Source organism: Bubalus bubalis, chromosome 6 (assembly GCF_019923935.1).
Source record: "Bubalus bubalis isolate 160015118507 breed Murrah chromosome 6, NDDB_SH_1, whole genome shotgun sequence".
Classification (NCBI taxonomy): Eukaryota; Metazoa; Chordata; class Mammalia; order Artiodactyla; family Bovidae; genus Bubalus; species Bubalus bubalis.
In genome coordinates this window covers 29680997-29698614 of record NC_059162.1, presented here as the reverse complement: position 1 = coordinate 29698614, position 17618 = coordinate 29680997, and the positions used below count along the sequence as shown (strand labels likewise).

General features: G+C 40.3%; 1 protein-coding gene and 1 long non-coding RNA gene across 5 annotated transcripts in view; one reads left to right on the top strand and one right to left on the bottom strand.

Annotated features, from left to right (window-relative positions):
• Positions 1-13103, bottom strand: part of PTPN22 (protein tyrosine phosphatase non-receptor type 22) — a 57841-nt gene extending 44738 nt beyond the window's left edge. For all 3 annotated transcript variants that reach the window (XM_006064827.3, XM_025289422.2, XM_025289423.2), the window contains exon 1: positions 12910-13103. In XM_006064827.3, coding sequence (XP_006064889.1) covers positions 12910-12996 — 87 coding nt within the window. In that variant the 5' untranslated portion in view covers positions 12997-13103. The remainder of the gene's footprint in view (positions 1-12909) is intronic.
• The window catches only part of LOC123334014, a 96172-nt gene that overhangs the window by 48696 nt on the left and 29858 nt on the right, over positions 1-17618 (top strand). The window contains exon 3 of one of the 2 annotated variants that reach the window (XR_006551725.1): positions 2466-2653. The exons of the other annotated variant lie outside the window; for it this stretch is intronic. This is a non-coding gene — a long non-coding RNA (uncharacterized LOC123334014). The remainder of the gene's footprint in view (positions 1-2465; positions 2654-17618) is intronic. 2 annotated transcript variants of the gene reach the window in all.

Genomic DNA, 17618 nt, shown 5'->3' with positions numbered 1-17618 from the left:
AATTAATTTTTTATTGAAGGATAATTGCTTTACAGAATTTTGCTGTTTTCTGTTAAACCTCAGCATGAATCAGCCACAGGTGTACATATATTCTCTCCCTTTTGAACCTCCCTCCCATCTCCTACCCCATCCCACCCTTCTAGATTGATACAAAGCCCCTGTTTGAGTTTCCTGAGTTTCCATACAGCAAATTCCTATTGGCTATCTATTTTACATATGGTAATGTAAGTTTCCATGTCACTCTTTCCATACATCTCACCCTCTCCTCCCCTCTCCCCGTGTCCATAAGTCTGTTCTCTATGTCTGTTTCTCCATTTTTGGCCTGCAAATAAATTCTTCAGTACCATTTTTCTAGATTTCATATATATGCATTAGAATATGATATTTATCTTTCCCTTTCTGACTCACTTCACTCTGTATAATAGGTTCTAGGTTCATCCAGCTCATCAGAGCTGACTCAAAGGCATTCCTTTTTATGGCTGAGTAATATTCCATTGTGTATATGTACCACAACTTCTTTATCCATTCATCTGTTGATGGACATCTAGGTTGCTTGCATGTTCTAGCTACTGTAAATAGTGCTGCAATGAACAATGGGATACATGTGTCTCTTTCAATTTTGGTTTCCTCAGGGTATATGCGTAGGAGTGGGATTGCTGTGTCATATGGTGGTTTTATTCCTAGTTTTTTAAGGAATCTCCATACCGTCTTCCATAGTGGCTGTATCAATTTACATTCCCAACAACAATGCAAGAGCATTCCCTTTTCTCCTCACCCTCTCCAGCATTTATTGTTTGTAGACTTTTTGATGATGGCCATTCTGACTGGTGTAAGGTGACATCTCATAGTAGTTTTGATTTCTATTTCTCTAATAATGAGTGATGTTGAGCACCTTTTCATGTGTTTATTAGCCTTCTATATGTCTCCTTTGGAGAACTGTCTGTTTAGGTCTTTTTCCCACTTTTTGATTGGGTTGTTTGTCTGACAACGAGTTGTATGAGCTGCTTGTATATTTTGGAAATTAATCCTTTGTCAGTTGTTTCATTTGCTATTATTTTCTTCCATTTTGAGGGCTGTCTTTTCACTTTGCTTATAGTTTCCTTTGCTGTGCAAAAGCTTTTAAGTTTAATCAGGTCCTACTTGTTTACTTTTGTTTTTATTTCCATTACTCTAGGAGGTGGGTCATAGAGGATCTTGCTTTGATTTATGTCATTGAGTGTTCTGCCTATGTTTTCCTCTAAGAGAATGGATTTTTATTTCCTACTCTGTTCCTTCTCCCAGAGTTATCTGGCTGGATGACAAATGCAGACATTCTTTTAGCAAAACATCACATAGGAAATGCCTGTAGAACTGTTAATTTGGAAAGTGTGAAAGATTTTTTTTTTCAGATGTCTTACCTAAAGGTCAGACTACTGTGAAGGTCTTTTTCTCACTCCCCTTCTCTCTCTGCTAGACCCCCAGGGCTTCAACACCCAACTAGGGAATGAAGCAGAGCCGACTCAGGACAGAGAACTAGTAAACCTCACAAGAATAAGAGAAAATCTGAAGGTTGGAAGGAAAAGAGTATAAAAGAGAAAGCAGAGCCATGAGGGTGGGTTGGGTTGGGGGAGAAAAGAGAGGCTGAAGGGAGAAAGTATTTCTCTACCAACCACAAAGTGGATATGAGTTCCCTAAAGGCAGCACCAATGAGAGAAATCAGGGAATGAAGAAAAGCTGCTGAGAGAATAGAGAAAAGGGGCCTTCTGAGTCCTGATCGTTTGGAATGTATGAGAAACTGGATTCTGTGCATATGCTTGATAAGCTAAAAGTATGCTGATTTGGTTTGTGGACTATACCCGTTTTCTTTCTTTCTTTTTTTTTTTTTCGGAATAATTTTTTAATATTTATTTTTATTTATTTATTTGGCTGTGCTGGGTCTTAGTTGCCACATGCAGGATTTTCCATCTTCGTTGCACTATGCAGTATCTTTAGTTGGGGCATTTGAACTCTCAGTTGTGGCATGTGGGATCTAGTTCCCCGACCAGGGATAGAACCTAGGCCCTCTGTATTGGGAGCACAGAGTCTTAGCCTCTGGACCACCAGGAAAGCACCCCCATTTCAAGACAGGAAAACAGAACTGAGGTTCTGGCTATGAAATTGTGGAAATCAGGACTGAATCTATTGCATGCTCTTTTTCACTGACTAGAAAAGCAATTGCTAGTAAATGAATCAACATCACTCTCAAAAGAGAACAGGAAGAAAAAGAAAGCACAAGACCGCATTTGGTGTTTGCACTCTCTGCCTTGGAGGACTACACTATTGTATAGAAAACAGAGCATAAGTTACATCTGGGTGTGGGGAAAAATCAACCTTGGCCCTCCTGAACTAGACAGAAGAGGGGACTCAAGGTTGAAGTGTCTTAAGTTAGTTCTTCATCGCCTTACAATATTACAGTATTGTAATATTACAGTATTATCTATTCCAAGCCTCCAACAGGATAGAGACAGCATGAATTCAAAGGAATGGAATTAGGAGTTCAGGCCTCTATGTCCAGCAAACAAGGCTACCACTAGCATGAACGGGGAACAAGACTGAACTGACCCGGAGTGTGCACGCAATCATCTTCAACTAGACAGGCAAGCTTATGGGGATCGTGTTGCCACACATTAGTCAGGTAAGTGAGCAAGTGGGAAAGCAGTAGCTAAACTGGGGTGAGTAAACAAAGAGTTTCAAATTTAGATCAATAAAATGTAAGGACATGGCAAAAAGAAATGTATTTAAATGTATTTTAAATGTCCAGTGAATAACTTTAAACGTGGGACTGGATGGTCCTACGTGGGACTGGAGGCTGAAGATGGAACTGGAATAAATGAGCTTTATGGATAATATGATATATTTATTCTAGTGGAAGCACTAAAAAAATCTGTACCTTAATGGGTACAATGGAGTAGGAAATGGCAACTGACTCCATGATTCTTGCCTGGAAAATTCCATGGAGAGAGGAGCCTGGCGGGCTAAAGTCCATAGTGTTGCAGACAGTCAGACACAACTGAGGGACTGAGCACAATGGGTACAAAAGTCAGGAAATGCTGATAAGTTTGTTCAAGTGATAGGCCAATTCCCATAAATGAGTCATTTCAACCCAACAGATGTTTGTGCACTTGCTATGCAGGAGGTACTGTGTTCGTAACTGCTTGGCTAGTATTGTTATAAATAAATACAGAACTAGGATGTATCTATATCTTCTCTATAGAGCTAAAATGTATCCAGGTCTTCTCTGGTCTGTCTATGATAAAGTCTTCACAAGTTGCTACAACACCAACCTGACTTCTAGTGCATTATAAACCGACATTAGCACTTGACCTTCAGGACTGGATATCTTCTTTCTATTAGGGTTCATTGAATGCTTCATATTTAATAAATGTCTTTGTATTAATAAATTCCGTATTTACCTTTTCTACAAAAGCACCTCATATCCAGGAAGCATAAAATTCTTTTTTTTGCTTTTTATTGTTTAAATGGAACCCAACAACACTAAAAGAAAAATTTTAATATAGATTTTTAAAGTAAAAAGTAATGCATATGAATTGCAGAAATTTTTAGAATATACAAAACCCATAAAAAGATGATTAAAAATCACCTTATCTATAACCCTCAGAGTTAATTATTCTTAATATTTTGAAATATTACATTCCAGCCTTTTATTCACATGTGTAATGAAGATGGGCTCATACTGCACATAGTGTTTTGTAACTTGCTCTCTTTACTTAACAGTTTGCATTCTTCTACATTATCTGTGGGCCTCCCTGGTGGCTTAAACATTAAAGAATCCACCTGCAGACTCTTCTTTTGTATGAGATGCAACATAAGTTACTTAACCCATTCCTTTATACTCTTGGACATTTAAGTTGCTTTCAATCTTCCTAAACAATCCGACAATATTACAATAGGTGGCCAGAATCAATATAAATATCTTTCATTATTTCCTTCACATGAATTCTTAGGAGTGTTCAACGAATTTGCCTGTTTTGAAGGCTTTTTATCCATATTACAAAATATACATCAGAACCAGTATACAAATTTTGCCTCCAGAAAGTTATAACAGCAATGTTTGAGACCAATATACCAGCCATGTAGAAGCCTGCATAATTCTAAATGCTGGCCAACATAAAGATTATGATGTTTTAAGTATAGATGCATTTGGTAGGTAAAGTGTTATTAGTTGTATTTTATGTTATTTGAATTTCCCTTTGCAGTTTCCTCTCTCCAAAACAGTTTTTAGAAGGAAGAAAATACACTGTAATCGCATCACCCTACCTGTATGAAACTGTGTTCCTGTTTCTGTATTCACATCCAGTCTTTGAACAAATACGTATAGACATCCAACAAACTCATATATGCATATTTAGCACACTTGCCATTCTCTAAACTCACTTTTCCCACATGATCATACTTTTTTTTTAACACGTGCTTTTTAAATCAAGATGCCTCGACTACCTCCAATGTAGAAAAGAAAAAAGCATCTAAGGAGTTTTAACCGTAAAGGAATGCATCAAATTGACCAGCATGAAACATATAACCAAGCCTTAACCCATATTTAACACAATGGCTGAAAAGCACATGTAATAAAACCACAGTTGGTTGTAGTAGTTGACCAAAGTGAATATCGATTCCCCTGTAAATTATCATTGATCGGATTCAGAAAATACATTAAAGCAAGAGGATGATCTTCATTAAGTTTAGAAGAAGGAAAATAAAGTCATTAGTGTCCAGAAAAAAGTGGTGAACACCATCCTGAGGGTTCAAAGAGATGAAGACATTGTATACCATCACAGTTGAGGTCACTAAAATCACCATGCTTATCAAGCAGCTTTCTTACTATCATTGGCTTCTCATGTAAGTTTCTCTCCAAATTCAGAGAATATGGCGGCCAGTCAATGCAAACTTCTATTCTGACAATAATTTTTCTCCACCCAAAATTACTAAATTGGCATTCTTATTTTTGGTGAATTTCATATGTATTTGCCTGATTCTGATCAACTCTCAGTGTACTGACAAAATTGATTTTTTAGACCAACAAAGCTAAAGTCAAGACACTGAACTATGGTGACTCAAAATAGTTAATACTACCCTAAGTGACTATTTGGTCTCTCTCAGTGCACTCTCGGAGAAGGCAATGGCAACCCACTCCAGTACTCTTGCCTGGAAAATCCCATGGATGGAGGAGCCTGGTAGGCTGCAGTCCATGGGGTCGCTAAGAGTCAGGCACAACTGAGCAACTTCACTTTCACTTTTCACTTTCATGCTTGGAGACAGAAATGGCAACCCACTCCAGTATTCTAGCCTGGAGAATCCCAGGGACAGAAGAGCCTAGTGGGCTGCCGTCTATGGGGTCGCACAGAGTCAGACACGACTGAAGTGACTTACCAGCAGCAGCTAAGATCACTCTGTGATCACAGCAGTAATTGCATATATTAAACCTTGGCAGAATTCATAAAAATAGGACTTCAGTGGTCTAGTGGTTAAGACTGTGCTTCTACTGCAGGGGGCATGGGTTTGATCCCTGGTCAGGGAAGCTCTGCCTGCCACACAGTATGGTGTAAAAAAATGCTTTTAAAAAGAATTCATAAAAATGATTAGAAAAAATTAAGACCCAGCTACATGCAACTAAATGAATTTTAGAAATACAATGTAGAATGAAAAAGGAAAATATTTAAAATGTATATATGACATTTTATTTACATAGAATTCAAAAACAGGTAAAATTAATCTCTATTGCTTAGTGATATATGGCCTTGAAGCTATGCAAAACAAAGGAAAAAATAATATTGTGATAGTGTTTACCTCTAGTCAGGTGGAAATTGAGAGGAGCTATGATCTGGAAGGACACCTAAAGGATTTCTGGGGTGTGGGCAATGTTCTATTTCTTGATCTGAGTGGTACTTATATAGATACCTGCTTTATTACTAATTGTTAAATTGTATGTGTGTGTTTAAAGCACTTTCCTGTGTGTATGTTATATTCTACAGTTCTCTTAAGAAGTTGAGTGTTGTGCCATGCTAAGTCGCTTCAGTCATGTCCAACCCACCAGGCTCCTCTGTCCGTGGGATTCTCTAGGCAAGAATACTGGAGTGGGTGGCCATGCCCTCCTCCAGGGGATCTTCCCGACCCAGGGATCGAACCTGCATCTCTTGTGTCTCCTGCTTTGGCAGGCAGGTTCTTTACCACTAGCTCCACCTGGGAAGATGGATGGATAAACAGGACTGGGGAGATGTGGTGGAGACCAAGAGCACAAACTCAAAAGTTAAATAGTTTTATTTCAAATCTGAGTTCTACAACTTATGATCTCCATGACATTAGGTAAGTTGTTTGATTTCTCTGACCCTCAGTGTCTACCATGTAGCAAATACTATTCTAGTTGTTGAGGATATCAAGACAAGCAGAAGTAAATCTGAGCCTTGCTTTTGTGGAGTTTCAGTCTGATGGGAGAGCAGACATTAATCAAATAACAACACAAATGAATGTATAATTGGAACTGTGATAAATGCTATGAACACTTTACTAAAGCTGGGGACTGGGGAGAAACTTTTTAAAAAAATGACAGATGGTGCTGAGGGCTTATTTGATTTATTTATGGAGGTCAAAGAAGGCTTCTCTGAGAAAGTGACCACCAAATTGGTATCTGAAGAATTATGAAGTGTTAAGTAGGTAAAAGAGGAGAGTGAAGGAATATTCAAAGCAGAGGTAACAGCATGTGTACAAAGTTCTGTGGCAGAGGAGATATAACAAGGACAAGAAACTGAGCATGCTGTAAAAAGCTGGAGAACTCGGCAGTGGGTCCCTGTGGGACTTTATTAGCGTTCATTACAAATGGCTCTTTGGGAATTAAATAAGGCTCTGTTCTTGAAGCACTCAAGCAGAGAGTCTGGAACATGATTCAGTGGGTTAGCTATTATGGAAAATACACGAACAGTAAGTTTATATGAGGAAATGCAGATTGAAAATAGTGATGAAAAGTTTTCAGGCTTGGAAATCAAATAAAAGTAACATAACAAAGTACTGTTTTATACTAATTACATTTAAAAACTAAAACATGATTTTACTTGATGTAGTTTAACTATAGAGGCTAAGAGGCCTTGGAATCAAACATATCAGAGTTCCAAATCCTGGTTTTACTATTTCAAGGATAAGATGAAGATAATTATTTCCTCTTGGGGTTGTTGTAGTGATTAAGATCATATATGGTAAACCACTTTGATAGCCTAGCATATGATAAGCAGTCAAAAAATTTATCTATTACTATCTTTTTTAGATATTAACTGAGACTAGTTCATGAGTCGCTAAGTCATGTCTGACTCTTCCCAACCTCGTGGACTGTAGCCCACCAGGCTTCTGTGTCCATGGGAATTCCCAGGCAAGAATCCTGGAATGGGTTGCCATTTCCTTCTCTAGGGAATCTTCCTGACCCAGGAATCAAACCCTGGGCACCTGTATTGCAAGCAGTTTCCTGCATTGCAGGCTGATTCTTTACCTACTGAGCTACCCGGGAAGTGCTGGTGGTAGAGAATATGATCAATTCAGATACTGTAAGTTAAAAAAAAACTCTCTTGGAAATACATTTGGCAAAACTTTACCAATTAAATGCTAATACTCTTTGGTCCAGTAATAACAATTTTGGGCATCTAGCTCCAGGATATCGGAGAAGGCAATGGCACCCCACTCCAGTACTCTTGCCTGGAAAATCCCATGGACGGAGGAGCCTGGTAGGCTGCAGTCCATGGGGTCGCTAGAGTCGGACATGACTGAGTGACTTCACTTTCACTTTTCACTTTCATGCATTGGAGAAGGCAATGGCAACCCACTCCAGTGTTCTTGCCTGGAGAATCCCAGGGATGGGGAAGCCTGGTGGGCTGCCGTCTGTGGGGTCGCACAGAGTCGGACACGACTGACGCGACTTAGCAGCAGCAGTAGCAGTAGCTCCAGGATATAATCCAAACAAAGAGGAAAACCACATGGACACCTATTGCAGTGTTATCAATAATCATGAAAAATGAGAAATAACCTCACTTTCCAACAACAGAAAAATAAATTATTTGGGTGCCTACCTCATGTCAGGCATTTTATATATTTATTCTATTCACAGAAATTTTTCACAGTGAATATTATTTTTGTTACCACTTCTTCTTTTTTTTTTTTTTCGGTGGGGAGGCCGTGTCTGTTCTTAGTTGCAGCATGTGTGATCTTTCTGTTGAGATATGTGGGCTTATGGAGGAGGAAATGGCAACCCATTCCAATGTTCTTCCCTGGAAAATCCCATGGACAGAGAACCCTGGTGGGCTACAGTCCATGGGGTCACAAAGAGTCAGATACGACTTAGTGTCTGATCGTACATACAGGCTTAGTTGCCACGAAGTATGTGGGATCTTAGTTCCCCAACCAGGGATGGAACCTCTGTCCGCTGGATAGGAAGGCAGATTCTTAATCACTGGACCACCAGGGAAGTCTAGTTACCACTTAGGTTCTTTGTTCAAGGTCACATAACTAATAATAGGCAGAATGCAAATTTAAACCCAGACTTATATGACTCCAAAGTTGTTACAAGAACAGCAAGACTGCCTTAACTCAAAAGTAAATTCCACCACTTACTAGCTATGTGACCCTGAGCAAGTCAGTTAACCTCTCTGGGTCTCAGTTTCCTCATCCATAAAATGAAAATAATAACAGTGCCTTCCTCAACAGATTTAAATGAGTTGACATATAAAAGTGTTTAGAACAGTTTCTGTAAGAGGTATAAAAGTATTAGCTATCACTTTATTATATTTTCAATATATTATCCTGCATCAAAAGTCATTAATATAGATTTTAATCAATATGATAATTTTGTTGCAGTAAGTGAAAATATGAGAATATAAAATAATAGCTATGCTTATAATGACAATGATATGAAAAGCATCCTATGAATGGACAAAAACTAGAATTTTTATACCCCCTAAAATTTTATTTGTTGGGATGTGGGTACTATGGTGATTTTCTTTTAACTTGTAATAGCATTGTTTTATAAAAATGACAATAAAAGTCTTATTCTTTTTAAGTATCTTTAAGAAATTTTCAATAGTATGATTACATACTGCTATTTCTGCCATATAGAAACTATGCCAACTAGGGACTTACCTTTAGGCTAGGTTCTATGAGGGACTCAGGGTTATTGGCTGAAGCAAGATATTATTGCATAAGGATTAATTTCACAGACTCTAATATGACAGATCCAGGTTAAATTTCATGTCTATGGTTGAGCAGCTGAGTGAACTTAAGCCAATTATTTAACTTCTTAGAGCCGCATTCTCCTTATCAGTAAGTCAGAGATCAGAACTACCTCATAGGTTTTTTTTTAATGAGTAATAAATAAGATAATGGATGTGATGTTTCCTTGACATCCCACCAAGACTATCACAATTATAATTAAATATTTAATAGAGTAATTAGTTGTTTAATATCTGCCTCTCTAAGACATCTCTAATGTCTTAAAAAGATAAGCTCCACTAAAGCATGGAGTATCACAGAACCAGTATCCAGCACAATGCTTTGCACATAGTAAGCACTCAATAAATATTTGAATGAAGGCATGAGAACCTTATAGGAGTGGTTAGTGATAGTTTCAACTACAGAAGTATTATTGAGAGACTTCCCTGATGGTCCAGAGGTTAAGAATGCCAATGCAGGGGACACAGGTTTAATCCCTGGTCTGGGACGATTCCACATGCCATGGGGCAACTAAGCCCATGTGCTACAACTACTGAAGCTCACATGCTCTAGAGCCCGCGAGCCACAACCACTGAGCCCACATGCTGCAACTACTGAAGCCCGTGTGCCCTCGAGTCCATGCTCCACAACGAGAGAAGCCAGAGCGCTGCAGCTAGAGTAGCCCCTGCTTGCTGCAACTAGAGAAAGCCTGAGTGCATCAGTGAAGACCCAGTGCAGCCAAAAATAATAATAAATAAATAAAAGGTAAATAAAAATTTTAGACAACAACAAAATAGGAGGATTATTGAGTTTAGCCTTAGCTTGGGAAAAAGACCTTGGCACGAGAAAAAGACCAAAGCAGCCCAGTACTGGCTCTAGCTGTCATAGCAGGGCTTTGTGCGCTGCACAAAGATACTTGACCAAGGGGGAAGTGGGGACTGATAGCTAAGCCATGAACCCAATGGGGGCAGGGTGTACGGAGTATCTACCTGGAAGTAGAGATATCTTTCGATAATTCCTGCAGAAGTGAAGTGAAGTGGTTAAGTCGTGTCCAACTCTTTGCGACCCCATGAACTGTAGCCTACCAGACTCCTCCGTCCATGGGATTTTCCATGCAAGAGTATTGGAGTGGGTTGTTATTTACTTCTCCAGGGGATCTTCCCGACCCAGGGATCAAACCCGGGTCTCCCTCATTGTAGGCAGATGCTTTACCGTCTGAGCCACCAGGGAAGTCAGTTCCCACAGAGACACTCCTATTTAGGCCAGCAGTGGCTATGTGTCACAGAATCAGCCCTCAAATTTCAGAAACATCAAATCCTGGGAGAATATATTCAGAGCTGAAGATGGAATGGGGACATGACCAGGTGGAAAGCCTTCCTATTGAAGAGCAGTATTTACCTTGTCCCAGCCAGCATCCTGGCCCCATTCACCACCCCCCACCTCCCCCCAAGCTATTCTTTCTGGTATCTCAGCTGAACATTTAGGTGGGGCTGAGGGAAAGACTCTGTTTTTCCACTGGAGGACGTGAGTCAGTGAACAGTGAGGTTCCACTTAATCACCACCCAAAAACAAGGTTCTTAAAATTAGGAGCTAGAGAAGCAAGGAAGTGATTAATATAAAAGTCAGGAGAGTGATTATTCCTTGGGCAGGGCAGGGTAGGGTGGGTGTGGGGGCGAGGGTGGAGGCGAGGGACCTGATGAGGAAGGGACACATAGAGGTCTTCTGGGGCTGACAATGTTCTGTTCTTTGACCTGGTGGTAGTTACTTTACAATTATATTTGGGTTTTATGTAGTTTTCTAAATGTGTATTATCACAATTTTAAACAGCTGGAAAAAACACAAACTATAAAAGCTTTTTAAGCAGGGAAAAAAAAAAATAACCAGATCACTTGGTGGTATTAAAAGATCACTTGAGTGTCAAACGGAAAATTTATTGAAGGGAGGGCAAGGCTAGAGCAGAGAAAACAGGAGGTGAGGTAGCTGCTATAATTTGGTGAGAGGTTATAATGACTGAGCTAAGAAGAGGTAAAATGTCAGAGAGGTAGTCTATATTACTTTCTAAAACACAACCAAAATAAAACAGAGGCTGCCACTGCCCCCTCAGCTCACTTCTTACCTCTCTGTATTAGAGATATTTGGCTCAGGAGTTCTAACCCAGGGCCAGGTACATGTTTAAGACACATAGGCCTGGCTTTCCACCTCCCCTCCCTCCCTGCTAATTCTACTAGAGGGACTCAGACTGTCTGGCCAGTGGGAACTAGAGTGTCATTTTTCATGACACCATGATATTATCGAAGTTGAGCTGACACAGGGGTTTCTATCATAATATGAGATCACATCATAATATCTAATCACTCGAGAATCTGCAGAGTGTTTTCACATCTTACTATCTGGTCGGGAAGATCCCTTGGAGGAGAGCATGGCAATGCACTCCAGTATTCTTGGCTGGAGAATCCCATGGTCAGAGAAACCTGGTGGGTTATAGTACATAGGGTCACACAGAGTCCGACATGACTGAAACAACTTAGCACAAACACATCAGAATGTTAGCTCCATGAGGGCAAAGGTTTTCTGTTCACTGCTATCTCCTCAGTGCCTGGAACTAAACTTGATACATAGCATGTGCTCAATAAATTTACTGAATGAATAGTCACATTTAAGTATTAGTATTGATCTTTAGTCATCACAATAATCTTGTGCAGAGAGGTAGGACATAAATTATTATCTCCGTTTCAGAACTCAGAAAATAGAGACTCGGTGAGATTAAGGAACATGCCAAGTAGTTGATAATTTGGTTGATGACAGTCATGATTTAATTTTAGACTTCACACTTAAATTCTCTTATTTTTTCAATATCCTCACAACTGCAAAGGTAAGGTTTGAATTTCTTACAGAGCCAAAACATCAGCTGGAGCTATTCCAAAACACATAATAAGTACTCGCAGACATCCTATGTCATCTGAAGTGCTGGGTTGTAAGATGAATGAGGCTGACCCAGTTGCCACTGCATCAGTAAGCACCGTTCTGCTAGAGGAAATACAGTGTCCCTCTAGGTAACCAAACCTTAGGCTACCTTGTGCCTACGTTTCTCTCCATCTCCCTCACCTTTCTCTACTCTCCATCCTGGCCATTCCACCCCTCCAAGCAAAAGAAGATTAAGGAAAACCCCGTTACTGTAAAAGCACATGTTCTCTTATTTTTTCTTCATTAAAAAAAGCAAAAATGAATATGGCAGAAAGTAGTTAGGGTGCTCTTCAAGAGTTTTTGTCATCCAAATGGAACCCACAGGAGGGTTCCATAAAAGCATAATGCTCCATGAAAAGTTAGTCTTGGTTTCTTTCCTCTTGACATTAATTAAAATTAGCTGTTTGAAGCATAAACCCAACTCAGATACCTGGGAACTCCAGATGTTCAATTAATATCATATTTATGCAACTGGAATTATGTATGTCATCTATAGGAGTCCTAGTCAAAGTCTAAGAACTAGCAAGGAAAATTTTTAAAACTGTATTTTGGAGAGAATAACTAGAATACACACAAACCACTTAGAGAAATCAAACTTTTAGGTTGCCTTCTTCCCCTGAAAGTTCTGAAATTCACTTTATCCGAAGAACAACTTGATCTATGAAAGTTGAACCACTATCAAACAGTCTATGTAACTAGTCTGAGAGTGTCACACATAGAACTTACCAGAAATTCATTAGCAAACTCCTCTTTGTTACTCTTCCTGTGTTGTGCCTCATCCAAGAACTTCTGCAGAATTTCTCTTTGGTCCATGCTGCAGGGAAAGAGAGACAGTCTACGAGTGGGTTAAGGGAGGGCATGTCAGATGTGTGTCATGGCCGAGACAGCACTGAGAAGCCACTGAAGCTGCTTGAGCAGAGCATGTTGAAGGCTGTGGTTTACTGACTTCATCACAAGCCCTAGAGGAAATTAGTATGTAACCAGCCTCTGTGGTCACACAACAAAGCCAGCACCCTCACTCCTGGGCCCTAGCGCCTTCCTTCTCAAGAAAGCAACCTGGTTGCAGTTCAAGTTTTTAACAAACAAGAGGGTAGCTAGAACACAAAGTATGTGTGGTCTGCTTATCTCTGAGACTACTCCATTCCATTGCCTGTAAGCACACTTCATCATTTTTCTTGCTTCCTAGAGAAAAGGCAGAATTGCAGGTTTCCTGGATGGTTTCTGCCACCTCTCATTTCCCCAGTGAGCACAAAAACCCTGTTGACACCTTCTATTTCCTCATGTCCCAAAAGAACTCCGTAAAAGTTCTTGTGGGCCCAGAAGAGGAGACAGTTTGGAGACACTGTTTGGAGTTAAGACACCTTCTAAAGCTTTCTTGTCAGTGTGATCAGTGGCAAACGTCTGTCCATCAGAGAAGGCATTTTTGTTGAATTTTTGCTTCTGCCATATAGAGCTAACTCTCTTTCAGATGAAGCAAAGTCAGCTGCTTCTGAGAGTCTGTGTCTCTCCCAGGGCTGGGGAAGTGCTCACCTCCAGTAAGGGAAGTGCAGCTGATTTCAGGACCCCCACCCCCACCTTCCAGCACTTTCTGAGCTTCATTTGGTTTCTAGATATAAAGACTAAGAGCCCTGGTCTACATGGGATCCACAAGCACAGTGGCCCCTATGAAGAGGACCTGACCAGGAAGTTGGCACAGAATCCCCTGTATTAATGCTAGTAAAATATGAGGGAATAGAAAGAGAGTAACCAGGCAAGAATACTGGAGAGGGTTGCTACATCCTCCTCCAGCAGATCTTCCTGACCCAGGGATCAAACCCAGGTCTCCTACATCTCCTTCAGTGGCAGGTGGGTTCTTTACCACTAGTGCCACTTGGGAAGTCCCAGTAAAATATGAAGGAACAGAAAAAGAGTCAAATCAACCACTTTGCTGACAACAATACACCTTTTAGGGCAGAAAGCCTGAAGAACTATTTCTAGAGAAGATATTTATACTCTGCAACCAAAGCCTGGAGAAAAGCCATTGTTTCTGGAAGCCACACTGTTCATGTAGGGTTTGAGCCCTGATAGGGAGGCTGTTCTAGAAAAAGCTCCCATGTATCAGCTTACATGAGTTCTCTCCTCAATGGGTACAAGCCTACCCAAGCATGTCTCATTTGGTGTGATAATGAACCAAAAATCAGTATAACATCTCTATTTGAGGACAGAAGATCAGTAAATAAGATATTAACAAAATGAGTCTGAAATAATCATGAAGAAAATTTGGAAATGTGCTGTTAGAACTTCCTCTATTTGCTATTAGCAATCCTTTCTGTTTTGCAACATTATTCAAACTTTCTTTAGGAAATGATTCTGAACACCATTTGGCTGCATCTACTTTATTGAGCCTTATAACAGGGAAGGAAAGGTCACTGAGGTATCTTGCTTACAGGCAGTGTGAAGTCAATGAAGAATTTCAATTTAGATCCACCTAATAAAATGAACCATATTTTCAACACTTGTTGAGAGCAGAATGTCGGGAGAGTGTGTAATTTCCTCAGTTCTGTCTCACTGCAACAAAGATTTCAAACAGCGGACCAGTGTTACAGCTCTACAGCTCAGTTTTATTTATTCCATAAACAAAGGATAGTACAGCCTCAAGACCTCAATCCCTCTTGGCTTCCTCTTTTTATATGTTTTGTCTCCTCCCTGCTGAGCCTGCCCTATGCAAATTAGGGCTAGCCAGGAAGGAGGCGTTTTTGTTTCACCTGAGGTTCTCAGTCCAGTCCATGGATTTTCTTTTGTTCCGTTTCCACGAGCTTTTTCCTTTCTTTGTCGTTTAGCCATCACCTTTTAGACTCCTTTTTCCTATTCTAACTACGCAGCAGGAGTTCGGTTCAGTTCAGTCGCTCAGTCGTGTCCGACTCTTTGTGACCCCATGAATCGCAGCACGCCAGGCCTCCCTGTCCATCACCAACTCCCGGAGTTCACTCAAACTCATGTCCATCGAGTTGGTGATGCCATCCTCTGTCGTCCCCTTTTCCTCCTGCCCCCAATCCTTCCCAGCATCAGAGTCTTTCCAATGAGTCAACTCTTCGCATCCAAGAGTAATAGTTCTCAAATTATTCCCCTCTAGCATTAAATTTAGAATTTCTTGCTGCTCTAGATAATACAATTTGGCTTTTTAAAAACAAAAATATGGGGAAATTTATTTTTTTATTGGTTGTACTAGGTCTTGATTGCTACTCACAGGCTTTGTCTCATAGCAGCAAGTGGGGTTTAGTCTTCCTTATGGGGCACAGGCTACTCATGGCAGTGGCTTCTCTTCCTGCAGAGCCCAGGCTCTAGGTGCACAGGCTCCAGCAGTTGCAGCACTTGGACTCAGTCGTTGTAGCACACAGGCTTAACTGCTGCGGGGCATGCAGAATCTTCCCAGGCCAGGGATAGAACCCATGCCCCCTGCACTGACAGGCAGATTCTTATCCACTGTACCACTAGGGAAGAATGGGGAAATCTTAAAGACAAAATTTCAAGTTCACCCTGACTACAACCATGTGAAAGTACGTGCATGGCTAAATGAAGACTAAAAGATGAAAAAAGAATCAAGTGATTAAGTGTTGGGATTAAGGATGGTTTTCAAAGTTCTTCTTTTAAAATTATACCATTTTTTAAATTAGAAAAAAGCCCTGCAAAAATTCATTAATCTGTTCAAAAAATTTATTGAGTTTCCACTGAATGCTAAGTATTGGACTATGTTAAGGGCTGCATATGGAGAAGGCAATGGCACCCCACTGCAGTACTCTTGCCTGGAGAATCCCATGGACGGAGGAGCCTGGTAGGCTGCAGTCCATGTGGTCGCTAAGAGTCGGACACGACTGAGCAACCTCACTTTCACTTTTCACTTTCATGCACTGGAGAAGGAAATGGCAACCCACTCCAGTGTTCTTGCCTGGAGAATCCCAGGGACGGGGGAACCTGGTGGGCTGCCCTCTGTGGGGTCACACAGAGTCAGACACGACTGAAGTGACTTAGCAGCAGCAGCAGCAAGGGCTGCATATACAATAGTGAGAGAGCCAGAACATGATGAAAAACACTCTTAACCAGTTCATAAAGCATCTCAGAACTAAAGATATAGATTTAATTACTGATAAAAATTAAAATATTCCAAATGAATTTGCTTATTTGAAAAGTAGCAAAGAATAACCCTGAAGGAAAGTGATTTTCTATACTCGGACAGCTGAGAGACCTACAGTTACATAAACTCTGTGACCTTAGAATGTCTTCACTTCCATCAAAACCAGAACTTTACTGGTAAAGTAACAGACAGACAGCTCATAAAATAAAATTTACATCTACTTTCCTTGAGCCCATATTTCAGAATAATCCCTTTCTAACTTTATTCTCTTTTTAGGGAGGGATAAGATAGAGATAAGAAAGAAAATAAGACAGTCAATAAGAAAGAAAAACTTGCTGAGATCCAATGTATGAGGATCTGAAAATAGCGTCTTAGCAGAACTGCAGATCTTCTTTAAAAGCAAGCAGCAATGCTCAGGATTCTGTTCCACTCTCAAACCAAAGATATAGAAGTATCGTGAAATAACTAAACCTCAAAAACCCACTTAGCCAAAGGCCATTTCCTGAGCAGACCACTCAAGCAAGCAAAAAACAAACTGAAGGTGAAAACAAAGCACCTGTTTTATGTTTAATAAATCTAAGTTACTACTTAATTGTTCACACTTCTTTTTACAGATGCTGGAGGACAATAGGAGCCTAATTCTTTTCGATGACGATTCTGTTGACTCATTTGTATCTTGTGGGTAGATCAAGAGCTGGTGAAGGAAAACAGGTCATTCAGCAAAGATTAGCAAATACCTTAAAGAATCGAAGAGTTTTTACAATGAACCATTTAAACCAGTCCAGCATAAACCCTAAGTGAACACAACAGTTCCATGCAGTAAAAGAGTCATAAACACTTTATCAGAACCATCAAAGGCGGGCTCAAGTGGAAAGTAAAACTGTAGCGCCTGAAAAGGAGTCAGGAAGGAACATCTCACTGCTGCCTCACCTGCCGCTGGCATTTCTTCAGAAGAAAGATGACAACAGGGAGGGGCGTCAATCACTCTGTCACCTGTTCCGACCAGAGGGGAATGTGCCCGTTTAAGGGGAAACATCAGTGTCATGGGGATTGGGAGTTAGAGGACAAAAAATCTTTAACCAAAGAGAATAGCAGTGGATCATTAGGACAAGATAAACTAGACAAGAAAGACATTCCATTTTCTCAGAACATCCTTCTCTCTGAGGAGGCAAGTTTTACCTTGAAAAGCCACTTATTAGTCTCAGCTTTAACTTCACTACTCCTGCCTTCCCTTATATCCCAGGACCGTTGATCTTATATGGCCTTTGTGTATTATCTATGAAGCACTCAGTGCTTCATAAGCATCCTCTTGGTTACCATGTCT